This window comes from Protopterus annectens, chromosome 9.part0 (assembly GCF_019279795.1).
Source record: "Protopterus annectens isolate FY-2018-M chromosome 9.part0, PAN1.0, whole genome shotgun sequence".
Lineage (NCBI taxonomy): Eukaryota > Metazoa > Chordata > Ceratodontiformes > Protopteridae > Protopterus > Protopterus annectens.
Genome location: NC_056743.1, coordinates 1,237,230,351 through 1,237,256,120, shown reverse-complemented (window position 1 = coordinate 1,237,256,120; position 25,770 = coordinate 1,237,230,351). Strand labels below are relative to the sequence as shown.

Sequence of the window (25,770 nt, the reverse complement as noted above, 5' to 3'; positions counted from 1 at the left end):
ATGTATCCAGCTTAGACCAGCCCGGTCAACAAATGTAAAATAAAAAAATAAAATAAAAATAAAACACAAACTTATGAGGGAGACCATGGCTCAAAACATGCCTGGCTAATGCATTGCTTTCATCCTCCTTATTAATAGCATATTGGTGTTCTCTAACACGTTCTCTGAAAGTTCGATTGGTCTTTCCTACATAAAATGTTGAGCACTTTGTGCAACCTGATAGGTATATCAGATCTCTAGTTTTACAATCTGCATAATGTTTAAACTCGTAAACTACCTGGGTAATAGGGTGTGTAAAGCTGTTGCTATTGGCCATGTACATGCAATGATTGCAACTTCTACATCCAAAGGTCTCCTAGCTCTACATCCAAAGGTCTCCTAGCTGACTGAACCCTTATTATTACTCTCATAACAACTTCTGCGGTGGTGCAGCGGTAGCGTTGTTGCCTCACAGCAAGAGGTTGTCCCGTTTGATTCTCGGCCTGGGTTGGGAGTGCCTTCTGTGTGGAGTCTGCATGTCCTCCCCGCGGTCGAATGGGTGTTCAAAAGACATGCGTTGAATGGGCACGCCTTCGTTGAAGGTTGGGCATCAGGCTGGCAACTTGAGACCATAAAAACCAACTGCCAATCATTAGCGGACCGGAGTTCCGCTGTGGCGACCCCTAACCGGGAAAAGCCGAGACTAACAACTGTCATAACAAAGTAACCTCTTCAAAGATTAAGTGTTGTTGTAGGCATAGCTGGGTCTGTCTCCTACTATACTGGTGATCTCATCTTCCATCAATGTCCTCCAGTTTTTGGATCTAACTTCTCAAACTGTTTTATTATTGATCTAAAATGTAATAGTAACCCTACATCTATTTAGCCATCTCCCCCTTACTATTCACCACTTCTGGATCACTTCTAGCCCTAAAATGTGATTTTCACTTTTTTCTCCTATCTATAAATTTTTCATCACTTAGACGAAGGCAGTCATTCTCTTTTATAGCCGCTCTCCAAGAGTTCACTTTCAAGTCTTCTCAGAGCTGTATTACAACTAGCATCTGAGCTAGGTAACCCAGAGACTCCGACTCCCTGAATCAGATTTTTATATATATATATATGAGGAGGATGAATGCTATTGCGATGTAGTACGTTATTCCTCCTGCATGTCTTCCTATGTAATTCATTCTGTACTGTATCCCCTTGTTTATAGACAAGCACATCCAGGAACTCTAGCCCTTCACTAGACCACTTCCCTACGAATCTTAAAAAGTCTGTGGTGGAATTGATTTATTCTAAGAACATCTCCAGCTCTGTTACTGGGCCATCCCAATTCAAAAAAACATCATCCACAAATCTATAATACAGGATATACTGAGAAAACTCTGTCTTGTTTAATACAAAATTAGTCTCCCAGTGTGCCATTATTACGTTGGCATATGAGTTGAAACATGGCATGCCCATGTCATTCCCTTTGGTCTGTAGATAATACTTATTACCGAAAGAAAAAAACATTATTGTTTAAAATTAAATCCAGTAATAGACAACATTTAAGATCTTATCACTAGAAACATTTCTACTAGTTAGAAATTGTCTCTCAAAATTGATACCCGTCACATTGGGTATTACAGTAAACAGAGGTCACATCTAAAGTAACAAATAATACTGAGGGTGCATAATGATCAGAGAAAGTGTAATCAAGAGTTTTTAGGAAATGTTCTGTGTCTCTAATTATGGTGTTAGTATAGTCTACAATAACTCTAAGTTGTTTCTCTACATAAATAGATATAGGTTCAGTAAGCCACCCCTTACTTGAAACAATGGGCCTTTAATAGGGGGGTTTACCGCATCCTTATGTGCCTTGGGGTGGCCTCTAAAAGTGAAATACGTAAGTCATATCTACCAAAAAATACTTGTAGAGATCATGATCTATAATGTTGCACATTAAAAAAACATACAAATATATATGAACATTTCTAATGATACTATTAAGTTGTTCATTAGTCAAATTCCTATAAGTATCTAAATTATTTAACATCGTAATAATTTTATCATGTGTCTCTCTATCTAAAACAATAGCCCTGCCTTTATCCGCATGTCTGATAACAATATTTAAATTATTTTGCAGCTCTAGCAAAGCTTTATATTCAGATTTACTTAAATTATGAAAGTTGTGACCCTTTTTATTCGACTGCATAAGGTTCAAGAAATCCTTCTCACTTGCCTCCAAAAGAGGATGTAACGGAGGTGAGAAGGCAGTTTCTTAAACTCAATTGCTTTTCCTTTCTTATTATTCCCATGTAACAGCTTGTGTAACATTTCTGCTAAATAATTTAACATCTAACACTAAATCAACCAAATCGGTGTGTATAGAAGGTATAAATGATAAAACTTTGCGAAGCCGTGATTACTCTGCCTCATTCAAAACATATTTCAAAATCGGTCCCGATTCATCTGTTGCCAGGCCCTCTTTGGTCATGTTACTGGCTCCATTCTGTCCTCGGACATCTTCCTTCTTTTCCTTCCCCTGCCTGAAGGTCATGTGAGCAGTAGGGGCTCTCTTATGGGTAGAGGGAGCTTGGAAAAAAAACGGGGGCTCCGCTGCTTTCTTATCCTTCACTTTTTTCTTTACATCATTGTCTGTAACTAGAATCGGTAATGCATCAATGGTGCTCACAGGTCTTGCATCGTTTACATTTCCGGGCTGTAAAGTAGCTGATTGGGTGGAAACAGTGGTGACTAATTGATTTGATATGGCTCAAACTAATAACTAAAGACATTGATATAATCCCACCTGGTTATAACATCCTGAGATCTGACCATCTAAATAAAAAGGGTGGTGGGGTAGCAGTACTATATAAATCTCAATTACAGGTTACACCACTAAATATTCAACCTCCCTCTTCCAGTAACACTGAAATCCTAATCTCTAACCTACAGCTAAATGCTAACAAATCATTATATATAATTTGCTCCTACATCTCACCAGGAAACAACATTAATACTCTCGAAAATGTCCTCAACTGGCTCTCCACATCCCTCCCACAAGAAACAATACTCCTTTGAGATTTTAACATTGACTGGAACTGTTGCAGCTCACCACAACCAACCTCTCACATAAACCTGTATGGCTTCAATCAAACCATTACCTCCCCCACCAGAATACACAAACCAAGCAACAAGCAAGCCGTCTTAGACTGGATACTAGTCAACAGTAACTCCCTCTCCCATAAAACAGGCATACTGCCTGATGATGTCAGTGATCATTCTCTTACCTTTATTACCAGACATAAAACCACTATACCTAACCAAGCAATCTATCAAACTATCCGTAATAAAAAAACCTCAACCCAGCAAACTTCCAAGCCGATCTTAAAGCCTGTAATTGGTCACCCCTTAAATACCCACAGCTTGACAAAGCTGTCTTATTTTAGCAATAAATTTCTACAAATACTAGAACACCATGCCCCCTCTAGGACTGTCAGAACTAAGAACAAATCTGCACCTTGGCTCACTAAGAAGACAAGGTAAAAAATACTTCAAAGAAATAGAATCTGGTCTAAATGGAGAAATACTAAAAACCCATCTGATCATGAAAGCTTTAGGCGGCTGAGAAATGCCACAAAGAAATTGATACTCCAAGACAAAAAAAACACTATCATAAACTCCAGCAAGCTCAACATAAAAGCCCACAAAAATTCTGGTCAGGTATAAATAGTCTACTCCATCCAAGGCACTCCAAAACCCCTACTCCAGCTAACTTGACTCAGAAATCTCCCAGCCAAATTGCTAACTCCTTTAATAGATTCTTTGTGGACACAGTCCAATCACTAGCAAGTAATCTCCAGCCAGCATCTCAAATACTTTCTCTCAAACCAACATACCTCATGTCTTACAATGACAACCTGCACCTACCTCTCTCATCCATTCCCACCTTCATAAACTAAAACCATGTACCCCCTCTGCTGACCTCCTTCCAGCTGAAATTCTGCAAATAGCTGCTAAGAGTACTTGCCTACCCTATCTCCATCTTAATTAACAGAACTATCACAGAAGGCTATATACCAATCCTGTGGAAGATTTCACATATTATCCCTCTACATACAGGAGATAATTCAACTGAACTCACTAACTTCCGTCCTATAGGCTCTACTTTTCTCCTTTGGCTAAAATCATGGAGAAATGCATTCACCAGCAACTTCCTGATCATCTCCTCCAAAATAATCTTTTAGCTGACTGCCAGCATGGCTTTAGGCCTTTTCATAGTACTACAACTGCACTCCTATCCTTCTATTAATAAAAATCGAAACAACAACTTGCTCTCCTCTGCTCTCTTTCTAGACCTCTCCAAAGACTTTGACATGGTAAATCATCATTTAATGTTAGATGTACTTACTTCACTTTCATTTCACACGGAGGCTGTCAAATGGTTTAAATCCTATCTTGGAAATAGACAACAAGCAGTCCTCTGGGACAACAACCTATCTACTCTACTCCCTATCTCCCTTGGAGTCCCACAAGGCTCTATTCTGGGGCCTCTCCTCTTTTCTATTTTTATCAATGACCTGAAAACATCACTACCCTAAACCAACTGTATTCAATATGCCGATGACTCAACATTAATCTACACCGCAGAATCTACTGCTGAACTCCAGTCTAACACAAAAAATGTTTACCTCAGTTGAGAACTGGTTCTCCAAATGCTGTCTCCTCCTTACCCCCCAAAAAAACCAAACTTTTACTATTCACCCCTACCCAGAAGTCTCCCTCCATAGATTTCACAGTTATATCAAACAACGGCACTGTAATAGCACCTGACACAACTACCAAACTATTAGGTGTAACGACCATAATCTCAACTTTGACACTCACATTAACCTTACCATCAAATCAGTAAATAGAAAACTTGGTTCCCTCTTTAGGCTAAAACCCTTCCTTACACCTACAGCCAGGACTAATATTGCCCAAACGCACCTACTATCCACCCTTCTCTACGCCTCCCCAATTTATACTAATCTATCCAAATACAATCTAAATAAGCTGGCCACATCTTACAATAACATTGCTAGATTCACCACCGAATCCCCTTTCCATACTCACCACTGTCAAAGCCTAAAACAACTAGGATGGCTGTAACTCCAAAACCAGATGCTCTTTCATCAATTAACTATCACCCACAAAATCATGTGGCATCCTACAAATATTCCCATTCTCTCTAACCTGATCAACCCATGTAAAAATCTCAGTACCCTACGCTCAGCAAATAAGCTACTAGTTACAACCCTTAAATCCAACAACAAATCTGGCAATTGTTTATTTACTTAACTCTATTGGAAATTATTGGAATAAGCTTCCTAGTAAACTTACATCCCTCACATCTACTCCACTTTTCAAAAAGCAATTAAAAACCTTCCTTAACTCACAATGGCTATGCCTATGTACTAATACCAGCTGAATCTCACTTATCTCTATTAACTTTTTTTTTCTAATTTTATTAAGTTTCTGTGTTAAACTGCTGTGCTTAAACTGTCTGAATATAGTCCTGTATTGATCTTTGTAAATAGCTCTTTGTTCTTTGCCTACTATGTTTAATCTTTTCTCATGTAATTTAAACACAGGCCTATCGATAAGGGTGTTTTTTTATGTACATTATTTGCTTTATAACTAATGTGGAGCTTTTCTCCCCGGGCCTCTACTGAAAATGGACATATATCCAGTTAGACTACTCCAGTCAACAAATGTAAAATAAAAAATAAATAAATATGTCTGAAGTGTCCTAGATTGATGTGAAAGCACTTACTACATGTTATTCTTTTTTAGTTTATTTTAAACTTTTTCAGCTGCGACCATGTTTGTCACCTCAATTGGTGTTTTGTATATCCTCCTTAATATGCACTTTGCATTAGTGCTTTCCACAGTATTATGCGGTGTGTACATGGACACAACATTGCTGTGCAAGTATTAAATGCTCTGCAATGTCCTGTGCACAGTCACTCACAGGTATACACACCATGGCTGGATGTGTATCTGTGTGTCACAAAGATATCCATTTCTGATTAGAGCGTCTGTATCTTTAGCAGATAATTGTGGACACAGGTTTAGCACATGCATGCTATGTATACACACAGGATGAGTGGTGCATGTATACCTGATGGAATACCATTGCTCAACATAGCCATTGTACAGTGGTTATGGTGTGTGTAGGACATATTGTGGACATGCCAGTGCCAGCCATAACATGGCATGCTACAACACAACTGCAATATTAAACATCACACATACCCAATGTGTGTCATGTGACCTATACACTCAATAGCATTACAAGACATATATATGTCTCTTTGTAATAATGGTGATTGCTATGCATATTGTGTATAGGTGCATATGTTTTCACACACACAACATTGAGGTGCATAGCAATTAATGCTATGTGTAGTACTGTGGTCACTGTAACTGGATGGGGTGTAGTACCATGAGCCATCATCATGCAGCATCATGTGGTCACTGAAGGCTACTAATGTGTGCCAGACCGGCACGTAGCATGCTGTACCTGAACTGCATTACTATGGCTACATTCACCATTTCACAGCCAGTTGTTACATGGGTTTGTAAGGTGCCCAATAGAGGGCATTGCCTAACATGAATGTGTTATGTGTTGGAGTGTCGCACAGCCCCATGAGAGGCCTCTACCCCCTCAGGTATATTATGTGTGCTGTCTGGAAGACATTTGGGATATTGGAGTGTGACCTTACAGCAGGTGTCTGAATACGCCATGTGTAGCATGTTAATGTGTACTGCGTATGACAAAGTTGTGTATGTTTGCATGTGTATCGACTGCCTATCCAATGTCCACTACAGTGTTGCCACAATTGTGTGGGATGCTCTTTGTATTGCATGTGTTTGAGGCAGCTACTCACGTTACTGAGATGTGCATAGTCTCACAACAAGCATGCATTATGCGTAGGTGTGCTACGTGTACATGGCCTACACCTCACCTATGACATGCACATTTAATTAGCAATATTAAATGTAGAACACACTTACCAGCATGGGTCTGCTGCCTTGTTTTCACACCAGAGGGGACCTACAAGGATATGAGACAGTTTGTCAGTGGCAACAACTGTGGCATTGCTACTGTGTGTTTGCAATCTTACAGTAGTACAACGGTTGACAGTCACAGGCCTACAGATTATATTCCTAATTATTAGTATTGCACAACACTAGGCACCACATCTTCTAACTACACAGTACACATCTCACATATGCATGATCTACCAATAGAGATAACAGTAGTCTACAGATATGCCATGTAACCTGCACGCTCCTTGTCAACTTGCTGGGTGGCTCCGGCCTCCATGATGATACATGTTTGTTGTTGTTGGCCAGGCGCCACCTGGCTCAGGAACAGCTCCTCCCCTCTAGTGAGGGGGGGTGGATGGCTACCCTACCACCTGTGGCAAGCTGTTGTCTACGGATATCAGACGCACGCTGCTGGACATATCTAATTAAATCACTGCAGTGATGGCGTATCTGCTCATATGTCCGGTTATGCATACCTATGTCATTTACCCTATGGACAAGATCTTGCCACAGTGCAGTCCGCTCATGCTGGTCCTGGCTGTTTTTTGAGAACAGCAGGGCATAGTGCTGAACCAGGCTGGTTGTTATCTGTTCTTCCTCTGCTGGGCTATATGTAGGGTTACGATGGTGGGCCATGATCCTAGAAGACAATGAAACAATATGTGTGAGCAAGTCATGTGGCACACTTAACATTCTAAAGTACAGATATCAATTAACTGCCATATATAGCAACCTACTGGCTGTCAGAGGATACACACTTTCAATACCACATATCAGTGCTCAACCCACAACTGCCTGACAGTGCTTGGCACACTATATATCAAACCATGTTTTGCACAGCAATAAAGATAAACCAGTATGCAAGACTATACAACAGTACATGGCACAGTGTATGCGACACAATGCACCACCTAGCCACAGGAGGTATACATCAAGCTAATGCATAAAGAAATATGTCATCCATTGCAGTGATTGTAAAGTCCAGTTACAGTATTACCAGTGTACCACACTAGTCGTTGATGGCAAACCCCTGCCTAACATATGTGCATATTCGTTAATATAGGTGGCATACTGCTGTACTAGACTATATATGTGGCTAGATACGCACTTGTATCCTGTAACACACATATGACTGAGGCCATGGTACAGGCATACCCACACACACATCAGACATACATACCAGACACAAAGGTATGGCAACCCACATGAGCTTTACCTGTGTACCATACAGTACTGTGTGTCAGTAGTTACAAAACCTTATGCCTGAGGTATGTAATCTGTGAGGACTACAGGGAACGCACAAAACAGTGGTTCCAAGAAATGTGGACATACACCATACTGTGCTGTTTAGGCATACAGCTTCAGGTAGTACTACAGTTCATACAGGAGTTGGATTCACCAGCAGTAACACTCAATAAGCATACATGTACTGCTTTAGCCTACAATGGGACACCCCAGTCGACATCAAGGGACTACATCAGATGGTATGCCATACTGCTTTTTCTGCCTAGCAATAGCATGCACATCTTTTGCTGGGATCACAGCTAGGACACAAAATACCATAACAGAAACAGTTTCCCACTAAGCTATCATACATATACAGAACTCTGACACATTCACCAACACATTCACCATCACACTAAGTCAACCTCAAGTGTGTATCGGTTCATAGGTAGGTAATAGGCTATTGGCCTAGGGCCTATAGAAGCCTAGCCATATGCTACCCTGGCCTTTGACACACATGTAATTTAATTTCACGTGGCCCTGTCAAGCAGAGCCACAGAGGTGATTCCTGGGGTGTATTTCCTATCTCCCGTGCAATCATCAGGATTATTTATGATGACTGCTAATTAGGAGCTTTGTTTGCTATCGATAGGTGGTTTGTTCCAGAGTATGGGATGTCTCTGAGATAGGAATCTATCCCTCCATCATGTGCTGTTAACTGAGGTCACAAGGTTTAGGTTCCTAGAGCGTGTAGCTCGTAGGGATTGTGATCTGTTTACGTGGAGCATGTCCAACAGCTCTTGGTTTGACATAGCTTTGTATGTTAGGCAGAGGTCACCTCTGGGTAGGCGGTATGCGACACAGTCTAGCTGTGGTTTTGTGAGATGGTCTGTATAGGGCATCTGTTTGAGGCCGGTATTGCTCTTTGTGAGGTATGTCTGTGGCCTTTCCAGTTGCTGTAGATGTCTTGTGAGGTACATACCACATGGGGCATTGTACTCTATAATGGGTTTTATGTGTGATGAGTAGAGGGGAACACTGACCTATATTTCCCTGGATGACGCACCTTTTGTGATGTGTGCCACGTAGACAGATTACATGACTAGTATGGCACTGTGATTATCAAAGGGGAGACCACTGTCCACCTGTGTCCCATGGTCTCTTATCACACCTTCGGTGTTAAGTAGACTACTACCTATGTGGTAGTTAATGGGTACAGAGTTTTTGCAAGGAGGGATGCCAATGCAGTGTCAACATTGAGCTTGAGTCCATGGCTTTGTCACCAGGCATCTATCTCTCTCTCTCTCTCTCTCTCTATATATATATATATATATATATATATATATATATATATATATATATATATATATATATATATATATATATATATACACACACATACATATAAACATCCATTGGTGTACATATAGATATACATATAGGCACATACACAGTCCACCTTTCATGGTGGGAATATCAATTATGCAAAGGTTGTGAGGTATGCAGTTATGTCATAATATTGCACAGTGTTGTGCAGAATGCATTGAAGGTGTTCTCAGCCCATGTAGCTTTAGCAGGCCTCACTGGCTGCAACACTGCAAACCTGACAAATCATACTCACAGCGTTTAACCACCAGATGTCATATACCAGCATTGTATGCTGTCTTGTTTGCCACACACTACAACCTGCATAGAAATATGCACCTAACAACCTTCACCAACATATATATGTCCACCCTTCACAAACAGTTGCAGTATGTCCCTTGCTCTATGCACATGTACAGATGCTAATATATCTGACACAGACAGATCTCTCCATATGTGTGTGCCATACACACACAAGGTCCACACTGCTGTAAGTTCGTGTACCTCATGGCTGACCTGTTGGGCCTTGCTGCAACATGAACAGGTGTCACATGTGAGCACACAGTAATATTGGAGGGTGTGTATATAGCTTCAAATACTAGATTAGCATACTAGCCTGGTACAGCTGTTGCCAATGCTAAGCTACACGTTAATATGACTATCATGCATTTGTTACTCTCACATCCATGTTTATATAACTGTATGCGCTACTCCCCCAAACAGACATTGTACACACTACTGTACAGAACACAGATAACATGGATCAGATGTTTGACATTTAATGCTGAACTACATATGTCACAGTCATATCCAACTGCACACAGCTACACACCGATTTCTCCATGGCAGTAGTTATGCAGGGCATCTGTGCATAGATACGTACTGCTGCCACAAATGGATGATTCAAACTATGTAGGGTACACTTCAAAAACATCTACTACATGCCAGTAAATACATATCTGTTACATACCTTGCCTTTGTATGTGTTTGTCAGTTCCTTGTGTTTTGTAATTTGTTTTTTAATATATTTTTTTCAATATATTTTTTTTACAATATATATTTTTTTATATCTTTTATTTTTTTGCTGTTGCTGTTGCTGTGGATGTCTCTGTCTATCTTTGTCTCTCTCTCTCTCTCTCTCCGTAGCTGGACTGCATGTGTGGACAGCAAGTACAGCCTGCTTTTATAGGTATCTGCACATGTGCATGTGATGGCCTCTGCACCAATTGGTGGCCACCATTTGGTAATTGCATGCAGCCTGCTGTGTGGTACTTACAGTAATCACTGTCAGTAGCAACCCAATGCTATAAATTGCTAAGTCAGGTAGGCGTAGCCCTTTCAGCTTTCCAAAGTGGGGACCATGCTTGTTTGCTGTGGACACCATTGTGTAAGTCAGAAGGTTGGTATACTTGCATCTGATGCTAGGAGTGTAGCCAGTGATTTGAATGTTGTACTCTGACCTGAATGTTGCCACTTCCAGTACACAGTTGTCAGTGTAGAATTGTACTCATCCCTACAAATGCTAACACAAGATACATGGGAGTATGTAGTTTCTTTTCTACTTATACAATTAGCTGCCATGCATAGTTATTGAGCTGTTTTCATTTGGCACATGAACTGTTTGTGAACTGCTATACTGTGAATATTAATGTACTCACTTCTGCACAGTTTGTGCTTTTTTTTGTTGACATTAGCACAGGATGCTCATGAAAATTGGACAATTCCAGTACTGAGTATGCCTACCTACATCCTTGCTGGACCTTGAACACACAGGTATTTTGTACGTTTGGGTGGGGATTGTCCTGCTATGATACTGTGTGGGGGTTGTAAAGTGCTGCTGTAACATTATTTACTGCTAGAATGGCTGGTTCTGTTATCACAGTCATGTAATGCAATTCCACAACAACTGCTGGTAAAGTTCCACAGAACAGGTTTTGCGTTATGGCATTCCTATCTTTCTTTTACATTCACTCATTCTGATGCATGATATATATATATTTCAGCAACAACCTGCTGTATATCTACTGTGGCTTAGTGGTACTTCATGAAGTCTAGTGTGTCCAAGGTCCGGGGTTCGAGACTGACAGTGGTGTTTTATTTTGCTGCTGAGCAGAATAAGGGCTCTCACATGCAGGGTGACTAAGGCACTTTTAAGCAGTTGTAAGCGGGTTTGTGTGGGATTGCGCGAAGCTTAGCAATACTTAGCTGAGCGCACACTCGCGCAAACCGGCTAACTACTGCTTAAAATTGCTTACGCTAAGCCCCGCGCTCATTTCTTTGAAAGAAAAGAAAATGGGGATATAGGAAAGTGGTGAAAAAGGGGCACAAAGAGGGAAAGACAGTAGGGAAAACCGCTAGGGATGTGCAGGACGGGTGTAGGGAAGGTCCATAGCTGCCCATTTCTTTAAGAGCAACAGCTGTGCGTATAGTAGAAATTTGGAGGGAAATTTGAAACCTTCCACCCCTGAGAGAGGGGTGAGGACAACAAAGTATGTTGTACTGCCAATTAAATATCAGTTTGTGTCCAGCGGACATATGTGCAAAATGGGCAGCTATGTATGGGGCGTAATTTTTTTTTTTTTTTTATTCAGGTGAGAGTGGAATGTGGGGTAGGGGAAGTAGGTATATTTGGGGAGGTAGGTTGGGGAGGTAAACAGACAAGACAAACAAGACACATACAGGGGTGTGGAATATGACACGTGGTGGGTGAACACCATTGACTGGGAAGGATGTTTGGAAATCGCAAGCCCATGAGCCCACAGATGGCAACAGTGGAACTGAGATCCCCACAAATGGGCAGTCACCACTGCACCTTCACAGCTCAGAGAGTGGCTGTGCTGGGGGCTGTGTAGGAGGGGCAGGCTCACCCGTGAGTTGCGCCACTCGTGCCTCAAGCTGGCATAGAGGATCAGCGACTGAACGCTCGATCTCCCTATGCACCACAGCCCGGACTGTTCGGAGGGTGATAGGTGGCCCTCCTCAGGCCACGCTTGCAGGGGGGATGAGCCCCATCCCTTGCAGTGCTTCCACCCGAAGGTGGCACAGGACCAACGGAGGAGGAGGTCCCGGGCTGGGCACCGGACCTGCTGGTGCCATCGCCAGCTGAGGTAGGACAGGTGGGTCTGCTGTGACCGGCCTTCCCATACGTTCTATGTTTAGGTGGATTTAATGACAATATGGGTTGGTAACCGCCAACAGCATTCCAAATTAGTTGTAACAGCATGCAGTAATATTCCCATTAACCCAACACACCAGAGTTACAACAGTTGAACAGCAAGCATAACACATGCATATATAGAACAACAGTGGACATTCAAACAGCATGCAGGATTGATTGGTGGCAACAGGCCACCAAGATTGTGGTATTTGAACAGGGCACATGCATCAAAGTAAATGCAGATATTTATAAACCAATAGGACATATGCCCCAACAAATGTTTTGAGATTAGACATACCCATTGAGGTGTGGAATTGCATTCTTTATGCACATACTGTAGGGTGTAAAAAGATACCTCCATTAACAACTTATATGTAATTATAGTTTACACTACATTCCTATTGACTGCAGGTATATATCCCCTACATGTATTATTACACTATGCAATGTCCATTAAGTTGTGAAATGGGTTTTGGTAGTTCCTTATATACCTGACCTGTATCTGACATACAAACTGTCCAGGATGCAGATGTTACTGCTACATATTTATATATTTTATTCATATTTATATATCTACATATCTGGATGTGTTCAGGTGACATTATCAGTTATATTTTAACAGCCCCCTACATTTCTAGCAGCACACTGACATTTCCGGGGAACACAATAACAACCTACTCATGTGCCAGATTTACCTATACATGCCAGCCGTGAAACAACAGTTGAGGACTGTATATATGCTTAACAGCTACTGGCACTCCCTTCATCCACTTTCTATGGGCCTACCCAAGTGTGAGTTGACAGTGCTTAATACAATAGTACTATTTCTATAATGCAAGAGTACAACAACATTTCGAAGAAAGTGACACAGACGCACTCCAGGAATTATACCTTTATTAATTACATTACACACTTTTCTAGAGGCTCTCTCATTTATTTTATATTACAGTGCATGCAGACATCGTATTCAAGATGTATTATACCTTTATTAATGGGTTACAACACTTTTTCAGGCTCTCTCACTTATTTTATATAGTAATACATGCAGAGAAATTATTCAGGACTTGTTATACCTTTATTAATGGGTTACAACACTCTTTTTCAGGCTCTCTCACTTACTTTACATTACAGTACATACAGAGAGGTTATTCAAGACTTATTATACCTTTATTATTGGGCTACAACACTTTTTTTGGGCTCTCTCACTTATTTTATATAACAATACATGCAGAATAATTACTAACCTGCCTGGTGGTGCAGCCTATCTGCATAGGTTTGCTGATTCGCAGCATGGACACCTGCAGCTGTGAAGTAAATGAAGTGATATTGAGACATATACCTATCCATAATATCAACTACAGTAGCAATTCTTACATACTTCATTCCATGGCTGCCTACTCAGTAGTGGGGCATTATGCATCCCACGGGCCTCCTGTATCCACTGGTTCAGTTGGTCCTGCTTGCGTCTCTTCAGGTCTGCGTGCTGGTGTCTGACCTGCTCACGAGTCCGAGGGATGCCTGTGGCACTGGTGAGATCATGTGCGAGACGTTTCCAGGCTTCCGCTTTGTATTCAGTGCCCTGGAACTGGCACTGCAAGAGTCTGGTATCATGATTATGGACAAGGAGCCAAACCATCACTTTTGACTCCTCAATGCCCCACTGTTGCGCTCTATAGCGAGAGCCCTCTCCAACACCAGCCATGCTGCCTGCAGATGGGAGCTACAACCAGTTATGGCAAGTATTCCCACCTATGGAGCTTAAATATGCCTCATTTCACACACTTATTTGTGATTGGCCAGATTTGAAAATTCTCAGGTAAGTGCACACCTGCTTAGCACTGGGTAAACTTTGATTAATATGTATATGTATGTTGACAGTGCATGAACAGCAAAAGCTGTCATGGCTTAGTGGTTCAGTACTGTGAATATGGTGCACAGTATCCCAGGTTCGAGGCCTGTCATTGCTTTTTATTTTACTACTGGCCTGACCGGCTAGGAGGTATGGCTGTGTTTAGCCAACTTTGCCCAATTTTGCTCTACGTTGCCCGACGTTGCCAGATGTTGCGCAGCTTCGTGAAAACATGTTTTGTTTGCGCTAGTTGGCACGATGCGCAGCTCCACACAAAGCCATTGCGCTAGTTAAAGCAGTGCTAAGCTATGAGCAATTATACCTAAATGTGCTTAATACTGGTAAACTTTGCTTAGCAGTGCTTCACATTGCTTAAGATACGTTACTTATGTATTCATCAGTATGCATGACCATTTCACCTTCTTATATAGATATATATATATATATATATATATATATATATATATATATATATATAGATATATATATATATATATATATATATATATATATATAAAATATTGTTCACTACTACATAGGCCATTTCAGTGCGTTTTACTAAAATTTAAAAGGTAAATGTCAGGAATTATTTTTATGCACAGATTTCCTACAGAAAATGTATAGGGGAGTGGTGGGACTTGAACCCGGAATACCTCCTCTTTGTGCAAAGGCTCTATCACTACGCTATTGCTATTTGGCTTAATTTGCATATAAATTGTTTCTTATCCTCTTCGATGTCTAAACTGCTAACTGTAGCTAAGCAATGGGCAAACTCGCGTAAATACAGGCAGCTATATCGGGAATAATAAAAAAAAAAAGTTTTACATTTTATTATATTTGTACAGGGGTTTAGAATGTGGGGGAGTGTAGTGTTGGGGCTATACACATTTGAGCGGACTCGCTCATGTCTGGTGACATTTGCAGATTTAGACACTTGCAGGGGCGTGGATATTTGGACTGATCGGCAGTCTGACACGCCCCCTGCACTCGTACACGCTCCGTGTTAGCCTTAGAGTTGAGTCAGCGCGCCCTCATGAATATGCATGGCGCACTGACATCTTCCTCTTAGGCTGCAGTTTCCGTGTAAGACTAAGTCTTACACGGAGGATTAGTGAATCCCAGGGCCTGTATTTTTAAGCAATGGCTTAAGCTCCAGGAATGCTTCTACCATCAAGAAAAACTTCCACATTAGCATTTTCTTGGATATCAAATGCTACACTCTCCTCAAAAAATTAAGTAAAACTAAAACACATTACATTTTTTTCCAAGACTAAGCTTGTATCTCTAATTGAATGTGTCTTTCTTTTGAGGAGAAAGCTTTATCAAATCACACACACACACTGCAGAAAGCAAGAGAGGCAAAAGTCATTTGTAGACATACATGCCAGGAACTGCAGATGCATGATACAGACAGAATCTTTATTTCTGAGTATCAACACATGTATGCGTTCTTTGATTCACCTTCCAGATTGTATTAAATTATATTCCTTGTATAATACAGCACCAGTTGTTAATACAACACCAGTTGTTAGAATGTGTTTTAAGTCTGTAGTTTTGAACAGTCTTCTAGTAAGCAATGAAATGAAACAAAATGTATGAACCAATAATGACAAAACTACCCATTTCAGAAATTTTCAACCATAAAAGGCCACTCAAACATCTGTCATTACAATCTACCAATATCAGTAAATATACTGCAGAAGTAAGTCATCTAAATAATTCCACATTAAAGGGATTTCTAACTAATGAACAGGTTGCTGTTAGGAAACAACTTTATATTTCATTGTTTCATCTACAAATAAATTGGCTGTTGCACTTGAATAATAAATTGCCTATGTTACATTAAAAATGATAAGCTAGTAATATTGCAGTAGAGAATGGATGGCAGACTGACAGGTTCATAGTTACTAGGTAACTCCTGCAAAGGAGGACATTCACAGGACCGCAGCATCCACTCTCTTTAAAGTACAACACAGTACAGTATCAGCAACCCATCTACATAACTCTGGGAGTAGAACCCATAGCCTTTGGCATCAAAAGTAAAGCTACTACCTGTTGTGCTACTAAATGCAATCTGACTTGGAATAAGCAGCACTAAACTTCTCTTCCCCTGAAGCTCTCAGCTCCTTGAATTTTTTTTTATTTAACATTTGTTTACCAGGAAAGTCTGACATGGAACAAAGCCAATTTTCAGCAGAGGCCCGGGGAGAATTACTCCAGATGCATGTCTTAGTAATATGGGAGGAAACCTACACAAACACAGGGAGAACATACAGACTCTGCACAGAAGGCACCTCAGCCAAGAATCAAACCAGAGAACTTCTTGTGAGACAACAACACTGCCACTGCACCATCCAGTTTACACAACTAAACTTCTCAATTTCACAGCAGAAGAAATCTGGAAAAAGGAAAAATGTATTTGTGGGGTGAGGGCAAAGGCCCAAAACCAGAGACGCATTTTAAATATTGGTTGTATAATCTTAGAAAGTTGCTGAAATAGTGTTTTGTGTTACCATGTGTTTCCAAAACAGACAGGAAGACTGAAATTTAAAGCGCCATCATTTAGTGAATTCCGTTATCAGTGATTTGCCACAAAACCACAGATTTTAAGTGGGGCAGACAAATGTATGTGAAAATGTAGACAGTTGAGAGCTGTGGTGGTGTGGGTAGAGAATGCAGGTCTTTGTACCTAAGGCTCGGGGTTTGAGCCTAGGCAATCATAACCACTATTTAGGAGTAACTGGGGCATTTTACAGACACACACACCTAAAAAGTTAAACAGAGGCACCCCAGCCACTATAAAAGTTAAACGGAGACATGCAAGTCACAACATTTTTCACCATACCTTTTATATCCCACTGTTTGCTATACAGTAATCTCATAAAAACCCTGTCCACCACAATGTTTTAAAGTTACTTTATCATGTACACCATATAATATAATCTCAAAAGTAAGACTGTGCAATCAAACTTTAAAACATTTGCCACATTTTCCAAAAAAATGTACCTTCCTTTTTAGACTCTTTAAAAGTATGAAGTGTTTCTTCCACCAGGCAGCCATCCTTCACACATAACATTTCCACTCTGGTATATTTCATTTTTTGATTTAACATGAGGCATATTCAAAGTAGGATTTAATAAAAAAAAGCTATCATTCTTGCTGATACTTATACCACACTTGTATTTTTATTAATACCTTCCCTTTTTCCGTTTCCTCTGCTAGTCCATCCTATACATATGTCAAATAACATTTCCTCATAATGGATTTATACCATTCTTTACATTTTCCTAAAATAACAGAATACCTACTTTCCATATGCTCTTTGTTTTGCGCAGCAAATGTATATCATTCCCAAAAATTTCCAGTTTCTTTTTCCTTTTCATAAAATATTCCATAAAACAGAATATTTCTGTGCAACAATTGCCTTAAACACCTCGTTGTCATTTTTAAGTGTATTCAAAAACTCATACATAAAGCTGTTAAATGAGTTATAATTTACAAGTTGCTACTATAAAGTTAAACGGAGGCACACCAGCTATTGAAATGTTAAACAGAGCACCAGATGGTGCCTTAAGCTTACCCGTGGGTGTTGCCTTTCAAAGGAGCAGCCTTCCTGTGGGTATTTGAGTATGGCAGGCAGACAGCCATGATCAGGCGCATTTTTGTTTAAATTTCAGGCACGCGCATGCATGTGTCTTCCATTACAGGTCTTTACAACTACGGTTCCAGCACCAGGAGAAGATGAAAACAGGTCACAAGTACCTGTTCCGTTTGTACGACTGGATGCAAAGGGCATTCTTAAAGAAGAACGCCCTTAAACATTTTTTTTTTAAATTAGAAGAAAATTAATCACCTGGCCAGTCGATTCCAGGGGGGTGCAAGTGCACCCCCTTGCACCTGCCTGCAGGCGCCCTTGGGTGGAATTCATTATTTCATTAAATCCTATATGGCATGTATTTTTCTTGCAGTACCATCTTACAACCATACTTGGCCCTTCTTTCTCTTTTTGTCTTGTCAGTCTTTTATTGGCCCTTCTTTCTCTTTTTGTCTTGTCAGTCTTTTATTGCACTCTTATTACTCCTCTAAAACTCTTTCAGTTTCATGTCGATTTTTTCACCATATTCCCTTCTCTCTCATAGTTCACACTCCTGTAATCCCAAACCTATAAATTAGATATCTTCCATTTTCTCCTACTCATGCATGGTCACTATTGGAATGGGAGGCCCTGATAATCACATTACAAACCCCTTCAGTAATAATTGGCTCCATATTTAACTATCTTTACTTTTTATTGTTTCCTTCACATAAAGAAGCATGTCTCTGATGCTGTGCCTCTAGTAAAATAATTTTACTTCTCAGTTTTAAGTAACTGAGCCTTCCAGTCTACCAATGATGGATTTGTATTCGAATTATCCCTTTCCAGTGTTCTGTTCTACCTTCAAGTCTCGTTGTCTTTTGTTGTATCTGGTGCAGGTTTCCATTTTTTGTTTCAGCCTTACCTGTAGCATGCTTGTTCTGCCAAGTCTTGTTTCTGCCTTTCCTTTCTCCCATTAAACTTTACATGCTGCCACATCTGTAACATAATCTGGCATACCTCCATCCAAGCTTTTCCTTCCCTGGCATCTGTGTGTATCCCTAGTAACCTCATCCTAATCATTATATTCATCCACCCATGTCTCTGTCACTACACTGTATATATCCTGATGTCCTCCACTACTGACGGCATTTTGAAGTTGATTCCCAGACTGGATTTTGCTCATTATGATCCTTCCAAACTTCTTCCTGTTCTGCACCGTCTGTCATTCAGTCTACTTCACCATCCTCTGCTGCCTCTACAGATTCACTGCTGTACAACAAAATCCACCTGTAATTTTTGTTGAAAGACTTTGTTTATTCGTCGCTTCCTTCTGGTCTCCCTCAGCTTTTTATCACCTAGCTTGATTTCTACACAATAATCTTAACTTCACAGTTGTATTCTGTAATGTGAAAAAAGGCACATCCTGACATTCTGGTAGAATTAAATTTTTTTCAGAGTTTCAGCAAAGTGTAGTGTTTATAACTCATATTCTAAAAATATCTGCATCTTTATTCTGAAAATATTTCACATTGGTCTAGGTGAGGCCTCTCCCTAAACCTATGTTTTCAGGAAAATATGCCTTATTTAGGGAATTGGCAAAGGTGGTAAACCTGCATGTTAACTTGTGTTTCCTCATATCTCCAGTCTGAACAATGGAACAGATCAGATAAACATACCACTGAAGTCAATCGTTTGCTGCGAACCACAAATCTAGACACACACACACACACACACACACACACACACACACACACACACTAGTGTTGCTGATCTTCATTTTTTTATGTTTATGAGCTTTAATAATGTCTTTATTCCTGTCTTTTCAGGGTGGAATTTCAGAACAAATTCTACACAGGATGTGGTTACAGACTGACCCCGTTTTCTTTTTGTGCCATGCTTGAAAGCACAGGACAATTCTGAAGAAGAAAATGCATTTTTTACTATTAAACTCCTATGGGACTTTAGTAACAAAAGAAAAAGGGAATTAGTATGTGTGGAAAAATAATTGCCGATGATTGATTTTTCTGTCATGCTGCTATTTGTCTTTGATTTAACACATTATTGTGGCAGGCTACCTCAGTCAGCTTGTGTTCTGTGTAATCCACTCCAGTTCTCCAGATTCTGGCCAGTTGAACTCCATTATTTCCAACATCAGTGTAATGTGACCCTCAGATCTTTGGACACTAAATTGTTTATGTATTTATCTTGTGTTCTGACCAACCCTAACATCTAAATGTATTCAGTACCAACAGTGATGCTTCTAGTAACCCCTTTAATCTCAGTAATACCTACATCCCCCCTCTACAGTGTGCATGCTAACCATGTTTTCCAGAATGACCATTTCTTTCACTGAGTGAAACATTTGTTAAAACATATCTTCTCACATATTTCAAAGAAAGCCTTGAGACCTGTAATGTTCCAGTAAATATAGTGCAAACCAGGAAAGGTCAGATTTTTCTTTGTTGCAGTGCTACATCCAATTGAATCTGCCAAGGGTGGTACCATCCATAATCTAACAATCTACACTAATTATGATGTCTGTCTTCACAGAAACCTTCTGCCGCGACTCAAGTTATGTACAGAGTGTAGAGTACATTAACCCTTGAGTGTCCTGCCATCACTTCCTTATTGTTTCCATTTAACCTGCAGTAGTATCAGATATGCCTGACCTCTCTATCACTCTCAGCAGTAACCATATTTGTCAGTTTGTCTGTCAACCTTGTTATCATGGATGATCTCCTCCAGGGCTTCTGTGGATAATAGAAGTTCCGGAAAGTGACTGCTCATCAGACCCAATAATAATCACTTTGGACCCTCCCTGTTGCTGCACACAGTTGTACCAAATATGATCACTCCATTCTTCTTTGTGGTGTAGATTAACCACTCTTCTTGTCTGTCTACCCTTTACCTCAGCCACCAACCACTTCTGGCCTTTCTAGCTGACCCCAGGATTGATAATTTGCTGCAATCATTCATGTGGCCTGTCATCCCAGAAACCTGACCAAAGGACTGAATGTGTTTCCTGTATTCTAAACATTAAAATGTGTATGAGGGTGGCATTAACAGCAAAATCGAACAGGCAGTGTCAGAAGGGACACTTTTATTACAGATATTGTTTTTGATTGTTTTGTACTACTTGAGATATTAAAAAAAATATTGGTGTTTGTTCATGCAACTCAAATAAAAGTCCTTTATACTTTTATGAATACAATGCAGTGATTGTCTGTTGTGTTCCATAATTAAGGGTAAGCCCTATTCTTTTCTGATTATTCCCACAGTGGTGAGAGAAGCACTTTAGTTGCTGTTAGTCTTTGATTTTTAAAGGTACTTTATGATCATCTGTGTAACCTTTTAGTTTCCTTTTTAATTTGTGATATCCTAGGTTGGTATTAGCTGTATAATCAGATGTGTGGTAGCCAAAAATTCTCTTACCCATCATTTATAAATGCTGAATCATTGAGAATACGCCAACTACCCATTTCACTTATAAGGAAATGATCTAAGAGAGTACTTGATGTCATTTAGCCAATAAATTACGTACAGCTTGTATGTTACTAAATCACTTTACATCTTCCATGAGAAGGATTCTGTTACTTATCTGCTGTTGCTCCATGGGAGAACATTTTCTGTGCTCTAAAAAGTAAGTGAATGCATTTGAATTCAGGAGAAAATATAACTTTGTAAAGCACTTTTCTGATATAAGAAAGATGCCAACAATGTTTTGTTAAGCACCTGCCATCACTATTTGCTCTAGTGCTAGAACATACTAGAACATAACCGCAGATAGCACAGAAGAGCATCTTAAGCTGGCAATACACTTCACTAGCACATGAACAGAAGTCTGGCAAAGCAAAGTGTTAAGCAGCTTTTAAAGGGGCCTACTACAGGTTCTGTCTTGCTAGTAGCTCAATGTACACCCGCTACTGCATCTTACTCAAAAAAAGCAAGTGCTGTGACTTCCGATCTCCCATTTCTACGTGGCCTTCCCAACAATAGTCCTATATACTGTATAGCCCTCCCAACACCCGATCACATACACCACATAGCCCTATCAGAATCTAAACCTCCCACCCAGTTTTCAACCCGAATCTTTTGTCCCTTACTCTAAACCTCCACTCCCTCTCTGTTTCCCTAAGGTTCCCCATTCCCTACCTAATCCTAAAACTGTAACCTCCCCAAACTTAAATTCCCTTGTTGCTCGCTAACACTAAAACAGCTCACTGTTTCACATTGAACAGAAGTGGCTTTGCTTTGCAATTTATGATTGGCTCGTATAACGGTTTGCGGGCCAGTCATAAATTGCAAAGCAGAAGCTGTTTCGCTAGGATTTTAACCGGCAGTGCGGGACTCTGGATTGGGCTACTGATCCTGGGACAGTCCCAATCAAATAGGGATGTCTGGCAACCCTGGTTATACCTCGTACATGGGACTCTCAGTTAGTGGCTTGCATTGAATTCACTTGATACAGAGTACTTCTAGAGGACATTTGGTTGGAGCTAAACATATTTGCGCAGTTCTGCAAGATGACATATTGCTTTAACGTTCCTGGCCTCGCCTACAAAGCACTGCAAAAAATAGTTTCTGTTTACCTAAAAAATTGTTGAGCCCCTGCCTTTTGCTTACAAGTGTCTGCATTTGTTGCGTTTGTTGTTCCTTAGAGTCAGTTAACTGCAATTAGCTTTCATACCTTTTCAGTGACTGCTTCAAAATGTTAGAACTCCCTGTCCAGAAGATGAAGTGTTCAGTAATATCATTTTCCATCCAAACTAAAAGCAGATATGTTTAGTCAAATCTTTTGAAGGTCTGCTTGACCAGCAGTATTAACCCTTTGTTGAATGAAAACTTCTCATCATATTTTTCAGTTTATTTAATTTATACACTGTACAACTGATGATTTTATATGCTATCCTGTGTTTCTAAATCCCCCCCCATACTGAGCTTTAGATTTTGATGGGGCACATTATACAAATTTGATTCATTGATTCATTGATTGATAGCTGTCTCTAGAGTCGCATATCTTTGGATAAAGTTGTAAAGAGATTGTTTTGAAAGTGGTTTTCTGTCAGTAAAAAAAGGATAAACTCTATTATCCACAGTATTTCTCTGCTTCCCCCTCATCACTCCCAATCTTGATTACTTGATCAGTATCACATAATAATTACAACTGGTGCCTTACATTGGGAACACTCGGAACTAACATCTGTCCTGCATTCTGAAATCAAAAAGTTAAAACATTTTCTTGCATGGAAAAATAGCCCCTGGGATTCATGAAGCTCGGTGCAAGGCCGGCGTAAGACTTGCGCCGGCCGTGTGGCGTATATATGGAGTAGTAGCGCCATATGCATATTAATGAAGGCGTGCAGCCGCCACAGCCATGTGCATAGGAAACATGCACGAGTGCATGGGACATATCGAAGTTGTGCACAGAGGCATGTCAATGTCGGCTGTCGATGAGCAACCTAAACTGCTGAATATTAAATTCCGCCTGCAATAGTAATCACACCTATCAGTGTTTGTGGATACAGAAACATATGAAAAGCATGCAAGATAGTTCCTGCAAACAGAAAATGAAGCAAACACAAATGCACGGTAGGGAGTAACGAGTCCTTAACCCTTGAACAAATGACATGGAAAACCGTGTGCCCGTAGTGCAACGTATTATAGATAGCCATACCATGTGGAAGTGAAATGCATCATATGTTAGCGTGCCACCAGTAGGTACGTCCAGCCTAATGGAGAGGGTCACCAGCTGACCCATAATGTGAGGGAGGGTACATAGCTGGGCAGATGTGTCCATAACAAAATACATGAGGAGAAATGTAGATATATTTAGTGACCGTATGTCCGAATCATATCCCACAAGGCATGTAATAGTCACATACAAAAGGTATGTCCGTATTTCACATACCAAATGTGATAGGAAATAGAATACGCATGTAAACGAAACAGAAGGAGCATATAAACAGCTACAACAATAAGGACACATGTAGGCCGAAGGGAACAGTATGATCCGTACCATCAACTACGATTACCACCTGTCCCACTTTGCGAGTGACAGTCCCTCTGTGGGCAGATGTGTCCTGACAAAAACTTGTAAAAATGGCAAATGTCCAGAGATTATAGGACAAAATTATTCCTTAGATGTTATGTAATAGTTGCATTAAACAGTTTCTCTGTACGTATATTACATAAATGTCATAAGAAACGGAATAAGCCACTAAAATGCTACAAGAATAAGCTTATATATAGGCAAGAATTGCAAGTTCTATCTGCCGAACTGACCGTGGGTATGTGTCGGCCTGTAAAATGTGATGTGTTCACCGCAGATGTCCCACTGTGGCCAATTGAAAAGGTGGAAACCCTACCGTTGACTGTGGGGAGGCATTGTCCACAACAGTCGGATATGTGTAAGGAATAGCTTGGACATAGGAAAAGGTGCCATCCTACCAATGAGTACAACAGGCTGGCAAAATCCGGAAGTCAGCGGTACAAGCCGAACCTGTATGTGACACAGTCGAACGGGTAGTACATGGGTATACCAACCAAGTAATGAAAGTTAAGTATGGGCGCGTACCTATGTGCTTGAGGTATAGCATGTGGAAAGCAAACATGGCAGGGTAGTCCACACAACCATAAAGGTACCTGACACATGTAGGGTATTAAATGAGTTACTCTGGCCGTGTCATGGGCCAACAACCAAAGTAGTGATCTATGGGGTGTGAGGAATCTGAGTGTGTGGGGTGGATGGGTAATGGTAAAATCCTCCAAGGCGATACTGTGTCGTATGCAGAAAAGGTGAACGGGAGGTGTATGAGGGAGCAGTGGGTGAAGCTGAAAGAAACACAAACACATGTAGAAACAGCTGCAAGACAAGCAGACAGGCCATAGTGTAGAACACAATCCCACAAACATATGAATATGGAAATGTGCAATACAAATGTATAGATATGTCACAGTCACATACCCACAGATTGGTCCTGATGGAACTGGCCATAACAAATGCAACACACCTGGATGCATAATGGCCAACCCAGCATCCCCTCCACATCACACAACCCGCTCCTGTACCAGAACATCCACCAAATCCAGCCGTACTTGGCCTACTGGTTTATTGCAGACACAGCTACACATAGTGACCCCTATGCATATGTAGTAGGTAGTGTCACCCTAGGCAGTTCCAGGATTGCAAACCATGTATCCCTTGCATGTAAAACACCCTGCACATTTTCATAATGCCAGAAAAATCTTCGGAATCTGTCTTGTTTTGGTCATGTCAAATGTTTGGGATATCCCTCATGGGATAAGTAACCTGTGTAAATAGTAGAATGGGTATGAAGACACGATGTCCAATCGTGTAGATATCTGGACACAAGTCAGAATGTGCAGTAGAGGTCCATGACACTGTCCAGCCCTACGTGGTCATGCATAACCTACTACCCAGGATAAAACACCTGCCTGTGATGCACTTGTCCCGACGGGAGAATATATTGCACACATTTGCATAGTGGCAAACATGTAGATATCTGGACATAAGTC

At 40.5% G+C, this 25,770-nt stretch overlaps 1 protein-coding gene across 1 annotated transcript in view; it reads left to right on the top strand.

Annotated features, from left to right (window-relative positions):
* LOC122811966 (V-type proton ATPase 116 kDa subunit a3-like) overlaps nt 1-21,440 on the top strand; it is a gene marked incomplete in the record, with an annotated part of 518,494 nt that extends 497,054 nt beyond the window's left edge. The window contains 1 exon segment of the mRNA XM_044084165.1: nt 20,061-21,440. Coding sequence (XP_043940100.1) covers nt 20,061-20,154 — 94 coding nt within the window.
* Between the last annotated feature and the right edge of the window lie 4,330 nt (nt 21,441-25,770).